Source organism: Natator depressus, chromosome 2 (genome assembly GCF_965152275.1).
Source record: "Natator depressus isolate rNatDep1 chromosome 2, rNatDep2.hap1, whole genome shotgun sequence".
NCBI classification, from domain to species: domain Eukaryota; kingdom Metazoa; phylum Chordata; order Testudines; family Cheloniidae; genus Natator; species Natator depressus.
Window position 1 is genome coordinate 10,296,467 of NC_134235.1, and position 16,599 is coordinate 10,313,065.

Here is a 16,599-nt window from a genome sequence, read left to right on the forward strand (position 1 = left end):
GCCAATTTCAGCATGTGAATTAGTTTCATATTAAACAACAAGTCTTGATTTATGCAGTCCACTTACTAATATTATCTTGACAAGGGGGTGCTAACAAGGTATGTTAAAATATGGAGGAAGCCAGAGCACTGAAATACTTTAAAACTTGCAACCAGAATCTCTGCATTCCAACTACTACTATAGTGAGACCTCTGTGATTAAGCATCTCCCAATTACTAGTAATGGTATTCCTTGATCTTTCCCCTTAATCCTCATGCTTGTTTATACTTCTAAAATTGAATGAATTTAGTTTGTAATGTTGGTATGTCTCCACTTATGTCTCTGTACTTGGTATGGTACATACTTAGTTCTGAGACTTTCTTGCCACCCTCAATAAAGCTCCCAAGTTACCTACTCTTTCCTGAAGAGAATTAAAAGGGAGTGCATGAGGTTCTCAACTAATGGTTAATCAGGTCTCCTGTTAGTGATTGATTATCAGTGTCACTGTTCCTCTTATCTTTTTAAATAAATGAAGCTGCCAAATCATACTCAGCTCATATACATGAAAACTTGTGTTCCTATTACTGCCACTCTTTCCTCATTCTTTCCCTGTGTTGTGTTCACTCCTTACCATCCTGTTTCATTCTGGTACTTGATTCCATGAGGTGCTGAGCACTCTGGCCCAGATCCAGAAAAGCACCTCAGCATGTAAGTAGCCACCACAGAAGTCAATGGGACTTCTCAAGTGTTTAAAGCTAAGCATGTGTTTAAGTGCGTTTTTGGATTGTTACCAGAGTAGTTAGTACCTCATAGGTTTAAGCTTTTTGGGACAAGAACTGCCATTTATTTTATTTGTACGGTCTCCCAGCTCATTAAGGTAACCAATCCACCTCTAGCCTTTGCACTTCCAGTCCCCTAACACAATGGTTTTCAACCAGGAGTATATGTACCTCTGGGGGTACGTGGAGGTCTTCCAGGGGGTACATCAACTCATCTAGATATTTGCCTAGTTTTACAACAGGCTACATAAAAAGCACTAGCAAAATCAGTGCAAACTAAAATTTCATATAGACGATGACATGTTTATACTGCTCTATATACTAGACGTTGAAATGTAAGTACAATATTTATATTCCAGTTGATTTATTTTAGAATTATATGGTAAAAATGGGAAAATAAGCAATTTTTCAGTAACAGTGTGCTGTGACGCTTCTGTATTTTTGTCTAATTTTGTAAGCAAGTAGTTTTTAAGTGAGGTGAAACGTGGGGGTACGCAAGACACATCAGACTCCTGAAAAGGGGTACAGTAGTTTGGAAAGGTGCTCACTTCAGCAGGAAACTGGGTTGTGGAGGTTATCTGGGAATTTACATTTGACCGTAGGGATAGCTCTGAGTACTAGCATCTCTGTAGCAATATGTCAGCAGCAGTTAGGACTGCTGTTATGGTACACTTCCGGTTTTAAATGTGTAATTATTTTTTACAGACTTCCAGTGGGTCCAAGGAGATGTATGTGAAGTTCAGCTGATGGTGTACAATCCTATGCCTTTTGAACTCAGAGTAGAAAACATGGTATGTATTTTTCCAAATTGTTCTTTTATCATTTTGTGACACAATATTTTTTCAATTCTGCACTGTTCAATTTTCCAGTATTGTTTTTATGTAAAGCAAACTGTTAAAACTATATTCAACTGATAAAGATAAATTCTCAGTCATATAACATTGCCTCATTTAGCCCTTCTCACCTTCTGTACTAGACAACTGATACTAGAAATAAGGCATACATTTTTAACAGTGAGTAATTAACCATTGGAACAATTTACTAAGAGTCATGGTGGATTCTCATTCACTGACAATTTTTAAATCAAGATTGTTTTTTTTTTTAAAAAGATGTGCTCTAGGTATTATTTTGGGGAAGTTCTTTGGCTTGTGCCGTACAGAAGGTTGGACTACATGATCACAATGGCCTTGGAATCTATGAATTATTGCGACAGTGAAATGAAATTCTTTGCCATTCAGAGTGCATGGATGCTTTACAATTACTGACGTACAGATCCCTGAACACTGAGGACTGGCGTATAATGGCTGCATGGTTATTTAAATATCTTATGGTTATTCTTGTTTGCTGGGCAATAACCATATCCTTGACTGAATAACCAGACCTTGAACCCATAGGCTAAGCATCGTCTTAGCCCAGGGAATGATTGTGTCAGAATTATCAGGGCACATCTTCAGGTTGCTATGCTGCTGTGTACTGAACCTCTTTTCATCTCTGTCCTGGTTTCAAACTGGCCTAAGAATTCCCCATCCATAAGGTTGCCTCAACTTTTGACATCCTCCCTAGCTTGATTAAAGATTAACCCCCGCCACACACATCTAAAGCACAAAGATTGAGAGTGGGAGGAACATAGGGGAAGAAGCCATAGATGGTGAAGAGGAGGAGGGACTACAGTAACTCCTCACTTAACATCCTAGTTATGTTCTTGAAAAATGCAGTGTTACTCTAATCCAGTTTCCCTATAAGAATTAATGTAAATAGAGGGGTTTAGGTTCCAGGGAGATTTTTTTTTGCCAGACAAAAGAAGTTATATACATATATAGTATACGTTTTAAATAATTTTAAACAAACAAATACTGTACTCACCAATGATGATTATGAAGCTTGGTTGAGGCAGTGGCGGAGCGGGGTCGGGGTGCAGGAGCTTGCCCCGTTCTGCCCGCTTGCCCGGCACTCTCGGGCAGGAGCATGGGGCAGGGGGAGCCAAACGGCGTTATAAGGGAACATTGCAGGACTTTAAAGGAGTATGTTCTCTAATAGATCAGCGACCTATTAACGAGACCATGTTAACTGGGACGATGTTAAGTGGGGAGTTACTGCATTTAAAAATTCATCTGAGATCTCAAGGACTCCACTTGACAAACTGATATTACCTACTGATCAATTTTATACTTCTATAATCCTACAACTTAAGTCTGTTTAACATACGATTATATATGACATGACATATGTTAGTTAATCGTAACCAGATAATAAACGAGCAATAAACTAAAATCTTTGGCTACACATCATAAAAAATCATTATTTGTTGAAGTCCTTTTGGGTTTCATTTTTATTGTCATCCCTGAGGAAAGCAGACATTCAAATCATATAAGTTCATGACTTCAGTTATTTTTAATTCCCTAGTCAGTGTTCTAAAAGTATATATAGTGCTTTATTGAGGGATGCTGTTGTGAATTTCTGTGGTCTTATCAGTACAAAATAAATTTTTGATTCAGTTGTTCAAATGTGCTCTGGTATTGTACGTGCATTTTTGTGATCCAAAAAGTTTGCATATTATGACAAGAATCAAATATAAATTTCTTGGTCTTGCCATTTGATCAACTAAAAGTTTATGGTTTAATATAAATTTTATGCTTTTCGGTTTAATAATGTATATTGATTTTTTGGTGGTCATCTACAGTTCACCTGACTCCTTCCCATCCATTTTAGTCTGATTTGACACCTGATTCTCCTTCTCATAACAATCACATTCTCTCACCTTCATCCTGGCCAACTGCAGTATTGATGTGCTGTCTGGTGCTTAGCCTCCCTCCTTCTTTGACCTTAAACTCTCAATCAACACATCGACTTATCAAAAGGGCCACTCATTCAACCTTGTTTTCACTAAATGCTACTTGTTCTATGACTTTTCATTTGCCTTTCCCTTTTTGTGACAATCACTTTATCTCCTTCAGTACTGCCCACATGTTTCCCTTCCATTATCCTTCAATCCATCAGTGTGCATGATTTCTCTTCTTCTCCTTTCCCACACTCTCTCCTGTGCTGTCTTTACATATTCTTTTGAATCCTTCTGTTCCTCATTTCCCAACAGCCTAGGGGATCCTACCGGGCTTTGTGTTTCGCCTGCTCTTCTTGCTCCTACACCCTTTCCCTTATCCCTGCCACCTTTAATCTGATAATACATAAATGTACCTCCACTCCTGATCTGATTCCACCCATCCAATCTTGCATCTTTGTCTGTTTCTCTAACATATCCTCGAGGATGTTTTTGCTTTCAGCTTAATATGTCTGAAAGCCTAGAAGCTAGACAAATTCAGACTAGAAATAAGGCATAGGTTTTTAACAGGGAGGGTAATTAAACATTAGGACTACATACCTAGGAATGTAGTGGATTGTCAATCACTTAAGACTGCATATATTTGTAAAAGAGATGCTGTAGCTCAAACGGAAGCTATATGAGCTTGAAACAGAAATTAACTGGTAAGGTTCTATGGCTTGTGTTGTTCAGGAGGTCAGACCAGGTGGTCATAATGGTTCTTCTGGCTTAAGAAATCTATGAAATTTGAACTGCTTAGACCTCTTTGCTTCCCACCTTTTCTGTTCCTGCTAACAGCAATGCTATCTTCTGTCACTCAGCCACACAATTTGGGCCCCTCTCCTCTTTCCCCACACTTCCAGGTCATGTCTAAATCTTGTTCTGTAACACCTCTAAGATCTGGTCTTTTCCTTGTCTCCACATCGTGCAAATTCTGATTCAGTGAGAGGTTTTGTCAATAGGAAGGTGAATTGCAATACTTGTCACTAGAATGCAGAGGTGGATTAGGTAAAACAAGTTTGTATTGTGAGCCAGAAGGCAGGGGAAATCATAGGCTTGATCAGAGAAGGTGATGTCAGAACACTTATCGGGTACCTAGGGCCAGCCATAGCAAGACAAGTTCTTACAAAAGATAGTACGGACAAACATACACAAACCGAAACAGGAACAAACTAAAAAAAACAAACCAGCCTTCATGATATCCACTCGGATTATGTTGAGGAGTAAAAATTGTTTCATTAACCTCGGTACTGGGGCCAACTTAGGAATGAATGTCAGTGTCCTGGATGCACATTTGAAATTCTAGGTGTATACTTTGCTTAGTCTCAAGAAACTCAAATTCTGTCAAAACTTGCCCAGCGATGATAAGCACCCCAGCTCCTACCCCTGCTGCAGTTGCCAAACCCTCCTCTGCCTCAGTGTTGCAAAATGCTACCACAGGCCTTTGTAAATCTTATATGGCACAGCGTTCTACAAAATCTGGTGTTTTAAAAGAGGTTTCTGTTGTTGAACTCTGCTGAGGCCTAATATTAGAATAGTTTGGAGAAACACTCGGGGGGCTAAGTTCCCTAAGAGTGTAGCATCTTTATTGTTTTCTTTGATATTTATTAGTTTTCACATTGAAGACAAATGCATGTTTATACGAGAGGCTCGGAAAATTCTGGGATCTTACTGGATAAATGTAATTTTCTTCTCTTTATGGTGATAGTTACAAGATTAATGGATTGAAAATACTCTTGTTTACTTGAGCTGATCAGTCAGACATACAGAACTTGTCCTGGAAGGTGCTTAGTTCTAAGAAGACTAACAAATACAAAGAAACATTTGATATAAACTATTTTTAATGATTGTATGTTGGAAAACAGCACATGTATGGCTAGAAAATAGTTTGAGAAATATATATTAATATAATTTAAGTAACTTTAAAAATGGCTAATTCATACCATTCAGCAGCATACATTTTAGAATCAGTCCTCATATTTCACTCTCTTGTAACTGGCATAGAATGTGGTTTATTTATTTAATGGACAAGAATTTAATGGTTATGAATCTACTGTAAATTTGGAAATCACATTTCCATCCAAAAGCTTTTTATGTACTATTGTTAAAAATAACCTCTACAGTTATTGTGGCTTTTCTTTTTGTCGACTTTGTGTTAACAGCACGTTTGTGGTCAGTTTCACAGTTTGATGATGATCGGTTGCATCTATTTCACACACTGCTCTTGGGGGAGTACACGTCTATGCATTTTTTTCCCCCACCCTCTGTGAGAGGGTTTTTAACAGTAACAACTACATTGATGAGGTGTAGTAGGCAAGTATGTACGAAAAGAACAAAGGGAAAAGATAGGTGTTCTTTATTTATTTGTCAATGTTAATCTAAAGATTTCTAAGCACTAGAGGGCAATGTTGGACAAATATTGTTGAGTTCTACTAATGGCAAGTAGCAAAATATCAGACTTGTCATTTATACATGCTAGATATGTCGTATTGTGATGCTTATCTGTGTTGATTTAGATTTAACGTTAAGCATCTTGGCTTCAGGCTTAGTGTTGGAACTCTTATGCACAGTAAGGTTTATTTTAGTTGTTTTCTTTGACTGAAAAATCTTTTACCCTTTTCCTATGGTCTTTGTACTTAAACACTCCAAAGTTGCACCAGATAATGGCACATAATGGTGGCAGTGCCTGATGTATGATGATACACTTGAAGCTGCTTATCTCTTACACTGTGACAGTCTCTTCCTAATGCTTATTTTGCTTCTCCCTTCGTAACTAATGGTAGTTCTGTAGAAAGGTTATTAGATTCAGATAATGTTTAAGAATTAAGAGTCTTAGAATGAGGCTGCACAACCACTGCATTATAACAGAAATATGTTGCAACGATTGCTAGTTTGATTTTTATCAACACAGTGTAATTTTGGATACCATGTGTCAAATTGAGATAGAGACAACGTGGGTGAGGTAATATCTTTTATTGGACCGACTTCTGTTGGTGAAAGAGACAAGCTTTAGAACTTACACAGAGTTCTTCAGGTCATTTTGAGATAAGCTTTCTTTAAAAACAAAAAAAACCCCCTAAAACTAAGCTCTTTCCTGTACTGCTCTATAGTTAAACAGTCTGTTGTTCCTCTTACGTCAAATAATTTAGTATTCCCATTTAATTTTAGCAGTTTTTCACCTGTCACATTTTATTCAGGTTGTTGCCGGCACCCAGTGCCGAAAGGCAAAACAACAGCAGGGGTTCGTTACCCGGTATGCTTCACTCAATAATCACAACGGGGTGGAGAAGCAGAAAAGTTTATTTGCAGCTGCAAACAAGGTACAGGGAGAATAGAATCTCAAATCCTGCACAGCAGAGCAGGTCATTACACACACTTTTATATTCCTTAATGCTACTGCACTACACATCAGCCAATTAAAACTTTGCACAAATACTCTGCCTTCCTTATATGGGTTACAACAATATTTATTTCCTGTAACCTCTAACAAGCATTCCTAGCAACTTAAATAACCAGCACATTCTGTCTGGCCTTGTAGTTGTTTCTCTCCTATTATCTTTAACTTGGCGTCAGCAAACCTTACACTATAAGGCGTTATCTGCGACTGCAACATTGTTTTAGGAGCAAAAGAGCTTACTCAAACCAGCCAGGCCTGAATTCTATTAAGGGGGGTTAAGAAGAAGCCCTTAGGCCTTCAGCAGGAAGACCTCCTCGACCCTTATGGCCTTCCATCCCCTCGACTTAACTAGTGGCCATGCCCTGGGGTCTCCAACAAGGTGGTTATTAGGGCTGTCAAGCGATTACAAAAATTAATCGTGTCATTAATCACGTGATAAAAAAATTAATCACGCTGTTAATAATAGAATACCATTTATTTAAATATTTTTGGATGTTTTCTACATTTTCAAATATATTGATTTCGTTTACAACACAGAATACAGTGTGTACAGTGCTCACTTTATATTTTTGATTACAAATATTTGCACTGTAAAAAAAAAATACTATTTTCCAATTCACCTAATACTGTACTGTAGTGCAATCTCTTTACCATGAAAGCTGAACTTACAAATGTAGAATTATGTCCAAAAAGTGCCTGCATTCAAAAACAAAACAATGTAAAACTTTAGAGCCTACAAGTCCACTCTGTCCTCCTACTTGTTCAGCCGTCACTCAGACAGAAAAGTTTGTTTACGTTTGTAGAAGATAATGCTGCCTGCTTCTTGTTTACAATGTCACCTGAAAGTGAGAACAGGCGTTGGCATGGCACTGTTGTAGCCGGCGTCGCAAGATATTTACGTGCCAGATGTGCTAAAGATTCATATTTCCCTTAATGCTTCAACCACCATTCCAGAGGACATGCGTCCATGCTGCTGATGGGTTCTGCTCGATAACAATCCAAAGCAGTGTGGACCGACGCATGTTCATTTTCATCGTCAGAGTCAGATGCCACCAGCAGAAGGTTGATTTTTCTTCTTTGGTGTTTCGGGTTCTGTAGTTCCCGCATCTGAGTGTCGCTCTTTTAAGACTTCTGAAAGCATGCTCCACACCTCATCCTTCTCAGATTTTGGAATGCACTTCAGATTCTTAAATCTTCAGTCGAGTGCTGTATCTATCTTTAGAAATTTCACATTGGTGTCTTCTTTGCATTTTGTCAAATTTGCAGTGAAAGGGTTTTAAAAATGAACAGCATGTGCTGGGTCATCACCCAAGACTGCTATAACATGAAATATATGGCAGAATGTGGGTAAAACAGAGCAGGAGACGTACAATTCTCCCCCAAGGAGTTCAGTCACAAATTTAATTCGTGCATTATTTTTTTAACGAGCGTCATCATCATGGAAATACGTCCTCTGGAATGATGGCCAAAGCATGAAGAGGCATATGAATCTTTAGTGCATCTGGCACGTAAATACCTTGCAACGTCAGCTACAGCAGTGCCATGTGAACACCTGTTCTCACTTTCAGGTGACATTGTAATTAAGAAGTGGGCAACATTATCTCCCGTAAATGTAAACAAACTTGTTTCTCTTAGTGATTGGCTGAACAAGAAGTAGGATTGAGTGGACTTGTAGCTCTAAAGTTTTACATTGTTTTGTTTTTGAGTGCAGTTATATAACAAAAAACCCCTACATTTGTAAATTGCACTTTCATGATAGAGATTGGACTACAGTACTTGTTTGTATGAGGTTAATTGAAAAATACTGTTTCTTTTTTATCGTTTTTACAGTGCAAATATTTGTAATAAAAATAATATAAAGTGAGCACTTTACACTATGTATTCTGTTTTGTAATTGAAATCGGTATATTTGAAAATGTAGAAAAACATCCAAAAATATTTAATAAATTTCAGTTGGTGTTCTGTTTAACAGTGGGATTAATTGCAATCAATTTTTTTGAGTTAATCGCGTGAGTTAACTGTTTATCGAGAGCTCTAGTGGTTATATTTTAGGGGTCATAATAACTTTAATTTTAAACTTGGCTCTTCTTTTTATTGTTTTACAAAGGTGGTTAAACTGGGAGCAGGATTCAAAAGGCTTTGTAAACGTAGGGGCTGTGAAAGTGTCAGGAATATAAAATGAGATGCACGCATGCAGAGTTATGCACCACAATTTGTTCTAATAGTTAACATTTAAAGACTGTAAGGATGACCATGATATAGATGCCTTAAAGAGACTGAAAATAAGTTAGCCTTTTGTTTTTAGGAGAATCTTCTGGAATTCCCCTCTTACTTCCTCCCTCATGGTGGCTCAGTGTCACAATTAACCTGTTTTCTGATGGATAGCTGCTATCCCAACACAACTCATTACAGCCCATGCTGACCATTGGCCAGAAAAGATTAAGTAAATGATACAAGTTACGGCTTCTGCTATGCTCTCAACTAGTGGTTCCAAAACTTTTTACTAATGCAACAAACCAACTGTATTTTGTCTTTTTTGAGGATCCACCATTATATATATGCTTCGTATGTGTGCATGCATACACATTATTATTATTTGAATCATAAAATATTAGGGTTGGAAGAGACCTCAGGAGGTCATCTAGTCCAATCCCCTGCTCAATGCAAGACCAACACCAACTAAATCATCCCAGCCAGGGCTTTGTCAAGCTGGGCCTTTAAAAACTTCTAAGGATGGAGATTCCACCACCTCCCTAGGTAACCCATTCCAGTGCTTCACCATCCTCCTAGTGAAATAGTGTTTCCTAATATCCAGCCTAGACCTCCCCCACTGAAACTTGAGACCATTGCTTCTTTTTCTGTTGTCTGCCATCACTGAGAACAGCCTAGCTCCCTCCTCTTTGGAACCCCACCCCGCCTTTCAGGTATTGAAGGCTGCTGTCCTCTCACTCTTCTCTTCTGCAGACTAAATAACCCCAGTTCCCTCAGCCTCTCCTCATAAGTCATGTGCCCCAGCCCCCTAATCATTTTCATTGCCCTCCGCTGGACTCTCTTCAATTTGTCCACATCCCTTCTGTAGTGGGGGGACCAAAACTGGACACAATACACCAGGTGTGGCCTCACCAGTGCTGAATGGAGGGGAATAATCACTTCCCTCGATCTGCTGGCAATGCTCCTGCTAATACAGCCCAATATGCCATTGGTCGTCTTGGCAACCAGGGCACACTGCTGACTTATATCCAGTTGCTCATCCATTGTAATCCCCAGGTCCTTTTCTGCAGAACTGACGCTTAGCCAGTCGGTCCCCAGCCTGTTGCGGTGCATGGGATTCTTCCTTCCTAAGTGCAGGACTCTGCACTTTTCCTTGTTGAAGCTCATCAGATTTCTTTTGGCCCAATCCTCCAATTCGTCTAGGTCACCCTGGACCTGGACCCTATCCCTACCCTCCATTGTATCTACCTCTCCCCCCAGCTTAGTGTCATCTGCAAACTTGCTTAACTCCAGCACCTTGTTAGCCCTCCAGCCCTCTGTTCCTTCCTCCCCACCCTTAGTCTGAAACTGGGCGATGTGGTCATTTATATATACATTTATAAACCATTATTCTGTTATCACATCATTCAGGGCGGATGCAAGTTTTGTTAGGGGCGGTCCTGCCGTCCTTGTCTAGTAGACTCCGAGCCCGGCCTCATGTGGTGGGCACTGCCTGTGAATCATCTAAGTGGAACAGACGCTACATCCCCTCGAAGAAGGAAGTTATTTGCTGTAACTGTGGTTCTTTGAGGTGTGAAGCACACATATATTCCACGATCCATCCTCCGTCCCCTCTGCATTGGAGTGTAATCTCTGGGTTTTCAGTGCGAAGTAACTGAGGGAGGCCAGGGTGATGCTGCCACATATAGCCCGGGGAGGGGCTGTGGCCACGAGGCATGAGCACTGCCCTTCTGTGGGTACTGGTAGGCAAAATTCTCTGGCTCTGGTGTGCGCCTAAGTGAAATACATGTCTGCATCACCTCTCGAAGAGGCATAGTTACAGTAAATAACAGTTTTTCATTTATCAGATATACTTAAAACAGGATTTCTACATTAGGGAAAACTTGAAAGAAAAGAAATGCTTATGTAAAAGACTGTTTGTGTTTCCTTTGCTGATTTTGTAGAGTTTTTGGTTAAAAAAAATTATTTCTCATAATCCAGCTTTTCTTTCTAGCTGAGACTGTAATGAAGTTATTCTGTCTTTTATAAGACCAGTTTTTTCTCATGGAAATTGTGATGTCACACATTCATAATTATGGTTTCCCTGCAGGGTCATGTAGTAGAAGCAGATGGTTTCTGAAGGGGACTAGCCTTGTTCTATACACACTAGCCACTCTATGCATCTGATGAAGTGGGTTATACCCCATGAAAACTTATACCCAAATAAATTTGTTAGTCTCTAAGGTGCCACAAGGACTCCTCGTTGTTTTTACTATCTCTAAAGTGAGTTAAAGTAGCAAAAAGGTGGTTGTTCTAAATGAAATTTGAGTTTTAATTTCCCTAAAGCATTTAGAGTTGTTTAAGGAAATAATAAGACTGCTTTATTCTCTTTGGAACAAAATGATCTATTTGTTTGGATTTTATTTACTGTACTGCTTACCCAGGGAGGACCATTTCCTGTGAATTCCCCTCCCCAAGAACTTCCAACTATGTGTATTATAATTGAACCATACTATGAAATTATATAAGTAAGGGTATTAATGAAAATATCACTCACCAGTGGACATGGGGGGAAAAAATAAAATGTTTCAAAACTCAGTGGAAAACAACATTTAAAACAAACATTTTTGAAAGGATTATAGAGTCCCAAATTTAAGAATTGAGGCTTTTGGAACCAATATTGTGAGTAAATTTACTTAATCGGAATGATTTGCTGACAATATTCACCTAAGTAGTAAAGAGGAGTGGATTGCCCCTTCAAGCACAACCCTTCCAGACATGTCTATGGCAAAAAAGTAGATGAGTGGATGTAATAAGCTTTTTTCAATGGCTGCACTTGGAGCTGCTGTGGAAGGATGTTAGAAGACTGACTAGTAGGAAGGAACTGCCTTTTCCTAGCTTTGGAAGCTTTGCAGGAGGAATATTGGAGAATCTTGACCTGATGTCAGATCACTGGGACTAATTTGCACAAGATGATAACCAAGACATCTGCTAAACTGGATAAAATTGGGGGATGGGGAAGATAAATTCTTTCAAAATGTATAGCAGTTGAAGAACAGATGGCTGTGGTCCAAATTAGGTTGAGCCAAGTTTTATGTTGTGCCTGAGGAGATTTTGGGCAGATAGAATAATTGAGCTGTGGAAAGTAAGGTCTGAAAAATAAAGCTCCTAAATTTAATGGCAGAACTAGAGCTGTATGGAGAGCTTTCCACCATCCAAACCCCGGAGAACACATGGAGATCTGTCAGAGCTTTATTGACCAGACAGCAATCAATAAGATAATCAGAGAAGAGTTTCCACGGAATACCTGGGGAACTGCAAAGCACCAGATGCTGAAGTGCGAAACAGAGCTGCTGTGGTTGAGTGCTGCTACATCACAAGACCTGGAGCCACAGAGATCCATTTAGCAGCTGAGACACATTCTGCTATGCTGGAGTTGGCTTCTCGGACTAAGTCTGTATAGTATCTGGGAATGAGCCTGGGTTCATAGATTTATGGTAGTGGGGCTTGTTGTAGCGTGCTAAAAACAGCTGTTGTGGCTCAGGCTGGAGCTCATGTTCGAGCACAACCCCTGCCTAACTTGAGAACCTGAGCTGCACGTCTACACAGCTATTTTTAGTGGATTACTGTGAGCCCCACCACCACAAGCCTGTGGACCGGGACAGGGTTACTTGCTCTCAGATGCAGTGTAGATATTCCCTGGAGGAACTGAACCACCCAGTACCCAAAGGAGCTCAAAGTGTCTGTTAAAGTGGAGAGTGAGAACCGCAAGTGCTGTGAAAAGATAATCTTTTCTTAACTGAGAAAATTCACCAGGTATTGAAGACCCACAGGCTTAGTATCACTCAGTGGAAGTTCATTCAGGTTTTCAGATAAGTCTGAATAATTTTTAAAATTTTTCAAAATTAGGGAATGTCACTAGACTGGGGTAGTGCATGTTACATTTCAGCTAGAGTGATTTTTTTTTACAGGAGAATTACAACATCCTTTAAAAGCAAAACATAGAAGTAATAAATGGTGAGAGATCTTTAACTTGCCACAGCATTAGCAGATTCCATAAAAACAGAAGTTGCATTAAGTAAAAATTATCAGTTTGTTTTATTTCACCAGACTACGCTATTTAAACAATTTGACTATGATATTTGCCACTCTACATTTAAATTACACTTTAGGTCGTGACAGACTTTTCCATTATTTGTCACTATGCAAATTTTATTTTATTTTTTATGTGGTCCTTTGCTTTTGAGGCTTGTCTTCATGCATAAAAGTGATTTATATTTGGAAATTTACTACAATAGATAATCACTGCAAGCATGTTGTGACTATTATAAACAGTGTATTCTAACTAGGCATAATTAACCTATGCCACTACAGTTTAATATTCATCAGAATTTCCATGAAAACTTGTTGCATATTGATTCAATCTAAGGTGAAATTTTAATTGAACTTAATTATAGGATTTCTTTTTTTTGGTCCTATCTTTCCCACAAAGGTTTTAATGTTTTAAGTAAAAAGAAAAGGAGTACTTGTGGCACCTTAGAGACTAACCGATTTATTTGAGCATAAGCTTTCGTGAGCTACAGCTCACTTCATCGGATGCATACTGTGGAAAATACAGAAGATGTTCTTATACATACAAACCATGAAAAAATGGGTGTTTACCACTACAAAAGGTTTTCTTTACAAAAGGTGGGGGGAGAGAAAACCTTTTGTAGTGGTAAACACCCATTTTTTCATGATTTGTATGTATAAGAACATCTTCTGTATTTTCCACAGTATGCATCCGATGAAGTGAGCTGTAGCTCACGAAAGCTTATGCTCAAATAAATCGGTTAGTCTGTAAGGTGCCACAAGTACTCCTTTTCTTTTTGCGAATACAGACTAACACGGCTGTTACTCTGGAATGTTTTAAGTAGTCTATTACATTTATGCTTATATGGATTTGATTTGTTTTGTAGGCATTCAGCTTTTAGAATATATCTCTAAACATTGTTTTCCAGTTTTCATATTTTGTGTGTGTAACTGGGTATTTTGTTTTATAGTTATGTAACTATAGTTAGAATATAGTTATATATTCCTGTAACTGTAAAACAAAACAAAAACAGGAAAGAGTGGCTCTCAGTTGAGATTCATAACAGATAAATGGGAGTATACTGTACTATTTGTTAATCTGAAACACTATTTTTTGAATGTCTGCATTAGCTGCGGAGGGCATGTATTTCATGCTGGAAGACAAAGGGATTTGGATAATGCAGAGATTCAGATGAAAAAGGGAGAGACCCTGGCCAGGATGGCGAGGCGGGAGAGGATGACAAACCCCCAGCTGTGCCGGAGGCCGCCTGCTGCTGCATGGCTCCTTTGGCTGCGCAGGGAGTCCTCTGCAGTCCTGCCATCATGGGAATGAGTGAACAGGGCCAGGGCATTGGAGCTACAGAGGGCTCCCTGTGCTGATAGGGATTAGGTTTCAGCAGCCCTGCGCCAGTGTGGAGAACCCCTGCAGCTCCGGTCATGGGAGCAAGTGAGTGGGGCAGAGCAGAGACCCAGACCAAGACTTGGAGGAGGAGTCCTGGCAACAGGGGAGGTCACCCCGCTGATGAATGGCTCCTGCCCTCTCCATTATCCAAACTCCCAGTTATGCGAATAAAATCTGTGTCCCCTATGCTGTTCAGATAATCAGGTGTATACTGTATTTAATATTTATAATTGAAATGTGAAATGTATTTGACAGCAAATGAGTGCACGGTTCTCTACAAGTACAACTGATGTAGTTTTAACTTTGGCAGGACTGTTGCACATTTAGGATTGTTATCTTAAGCTTGCCCCGTCTGAGGCCATGTTTAGGCTACAAACTGTGGTCAACAGAAGTTAATTTGATGTATAGCTGCCCAAATTTGAATATTGCTCAGAGGCATGTGTGCTTGGCTGCTTTTGCTGTTGCTGTGTCCGCTCACCAGGAATGCTTGTATTGCTGCAAAGTGCGGTGCACCACGGGTGGGTGTCTCAGTGTGCCACACATCAGTTCTGGATTGCTAGTGGTCAATAGGAAATCATTTTGGAGTTGGAAAAAGTAAAGTGGGAGCATTTGTTATGCAAGCATGTAGGGCCATTAATAGTCTCCTGATGCACAGGACTTTCACTCTCGGTAATGTGCAGGATGTAGTGGATGGTTTTGCAGCAATGGGGTTCCTGAACTGCATTGGAGCAATAGAGGCACACACATTCCTGTTTTGGCACCAGCCCACCTTGCCACAGGGTACATCAACAGAAAAGGCTATTTTTCTATAGTTATGCAAGCATTGGGGGCTAACCGGGGACACTTCACCAATGTCAATGTGGGCTGGTCGGAGCAGCTTATCTATGTAAACACAATGCTCCGCATGGCCCCTCCATCCCCACCTAACTCAACAGGAGAATGAAAATCAGATGCCAACTCTACTTCTGTTCATGGTACCTGTACCTTTTCTCGTATGAGTAAACAATGACAAATTGATACTTTTGTCTTGTTAACTTGCGAATGGACTGGGTATAATCTTTAAATTTAAACATTGTAAGGAAAAATGCATGCACACACTTGCCTGAGTTCACTTTCCCTTCATCAGGCTCATCCGCATTCATCTGGTGGGACTGACTAGACTGTGGCAGAGTCTCAAATGTGTACTGGCTTGCGGTATGTCTGGAGTCCCCTGCCCTGTCGCCTTGCTCTTCCTTCTCACTTTCACAGTGGGGGGTCTCTGTCTTGGTCTCTGCCAAGGATTGCATGTAGTTCATTGTAAAAGTGCTAGGTCTGCAGGGCAGCACCAGGTCTGTGGTGGGCCTTGTGGTTCCCTGGTGAATTTTGCTTTCACACAGCACTTCTGCTGATCCCTGTCGTACCTGTTACCCTGCATCCCCTGTGCAATATTCTTGTAGTTGTCCATGTATCTACGACTGGTCTGTGGCAGTGCTTGCACAGCGTCATCTTTGTACAGGGCCAGGAGATCCAGTACTACTTGTCTACTGCAGGTAGGAGCGCACCTAGTAGATGGAGCCAGTATGGTCGGTTGGACAGTTGCCCGCAATTAGAGTATGCCGCTAGGTGTGCATTCCAAGGTGTGCAATTAAGAAAGGGAATTTCAAAAACATGTGAGGTAGTAGTATAAAATTCTGACCAGAGCGGTCACTGTCTCTGGGAATGGGGCATTGTGGTACAGCTGCTAGAGGACTGTTAGGATCCGCATAGGTTATGCGGTGTCTACACTTGAACTGTGTTGACCTCAGTAGGTTGACTATGACTCTACACTGTTCAGGGAGGTGGTTTTACTGTGTCACTATAATGGGATGCTTGTGTCAGCTGGAGACAAACTTGAGTGTAAACACATGCACACATAAAGTCATCCTAACTTTGTAGTGTAGACCAGGCCCCAAGTTAGTAATGACAGTATTTTATCTACTGTGATATC

The 16,599-nt window shown here is 40.0% G+C and overlaps 1 protein-coding gene across 4 annotated transcripts in view; it reads left to right on the forward strand.

Annotated features, from left to right (window-relative positions):
- TRAPPC9 (trafficking protein particle complex subunit 9) overlaps positions 1-16,599 on the forward strand; it is an 806,604-nt gene that overhangs the window by 105,360 nt on the left and 684,645 nt on the right. For all 4 annotated transcript variants that reach the window (XM_074943804.1, XM_074943805.1, XM_074943807.1 and 1 more), the window contains one exon: positions 1,464-1,549. In XM_074943804.1, the coding sequence (XP_074799905.1) occupies positions 1,464-1,549 (86 nt within the window). The remainder of the gene's footprint in view (positions 1-1,463; positions 1,550-16,599) is intronic.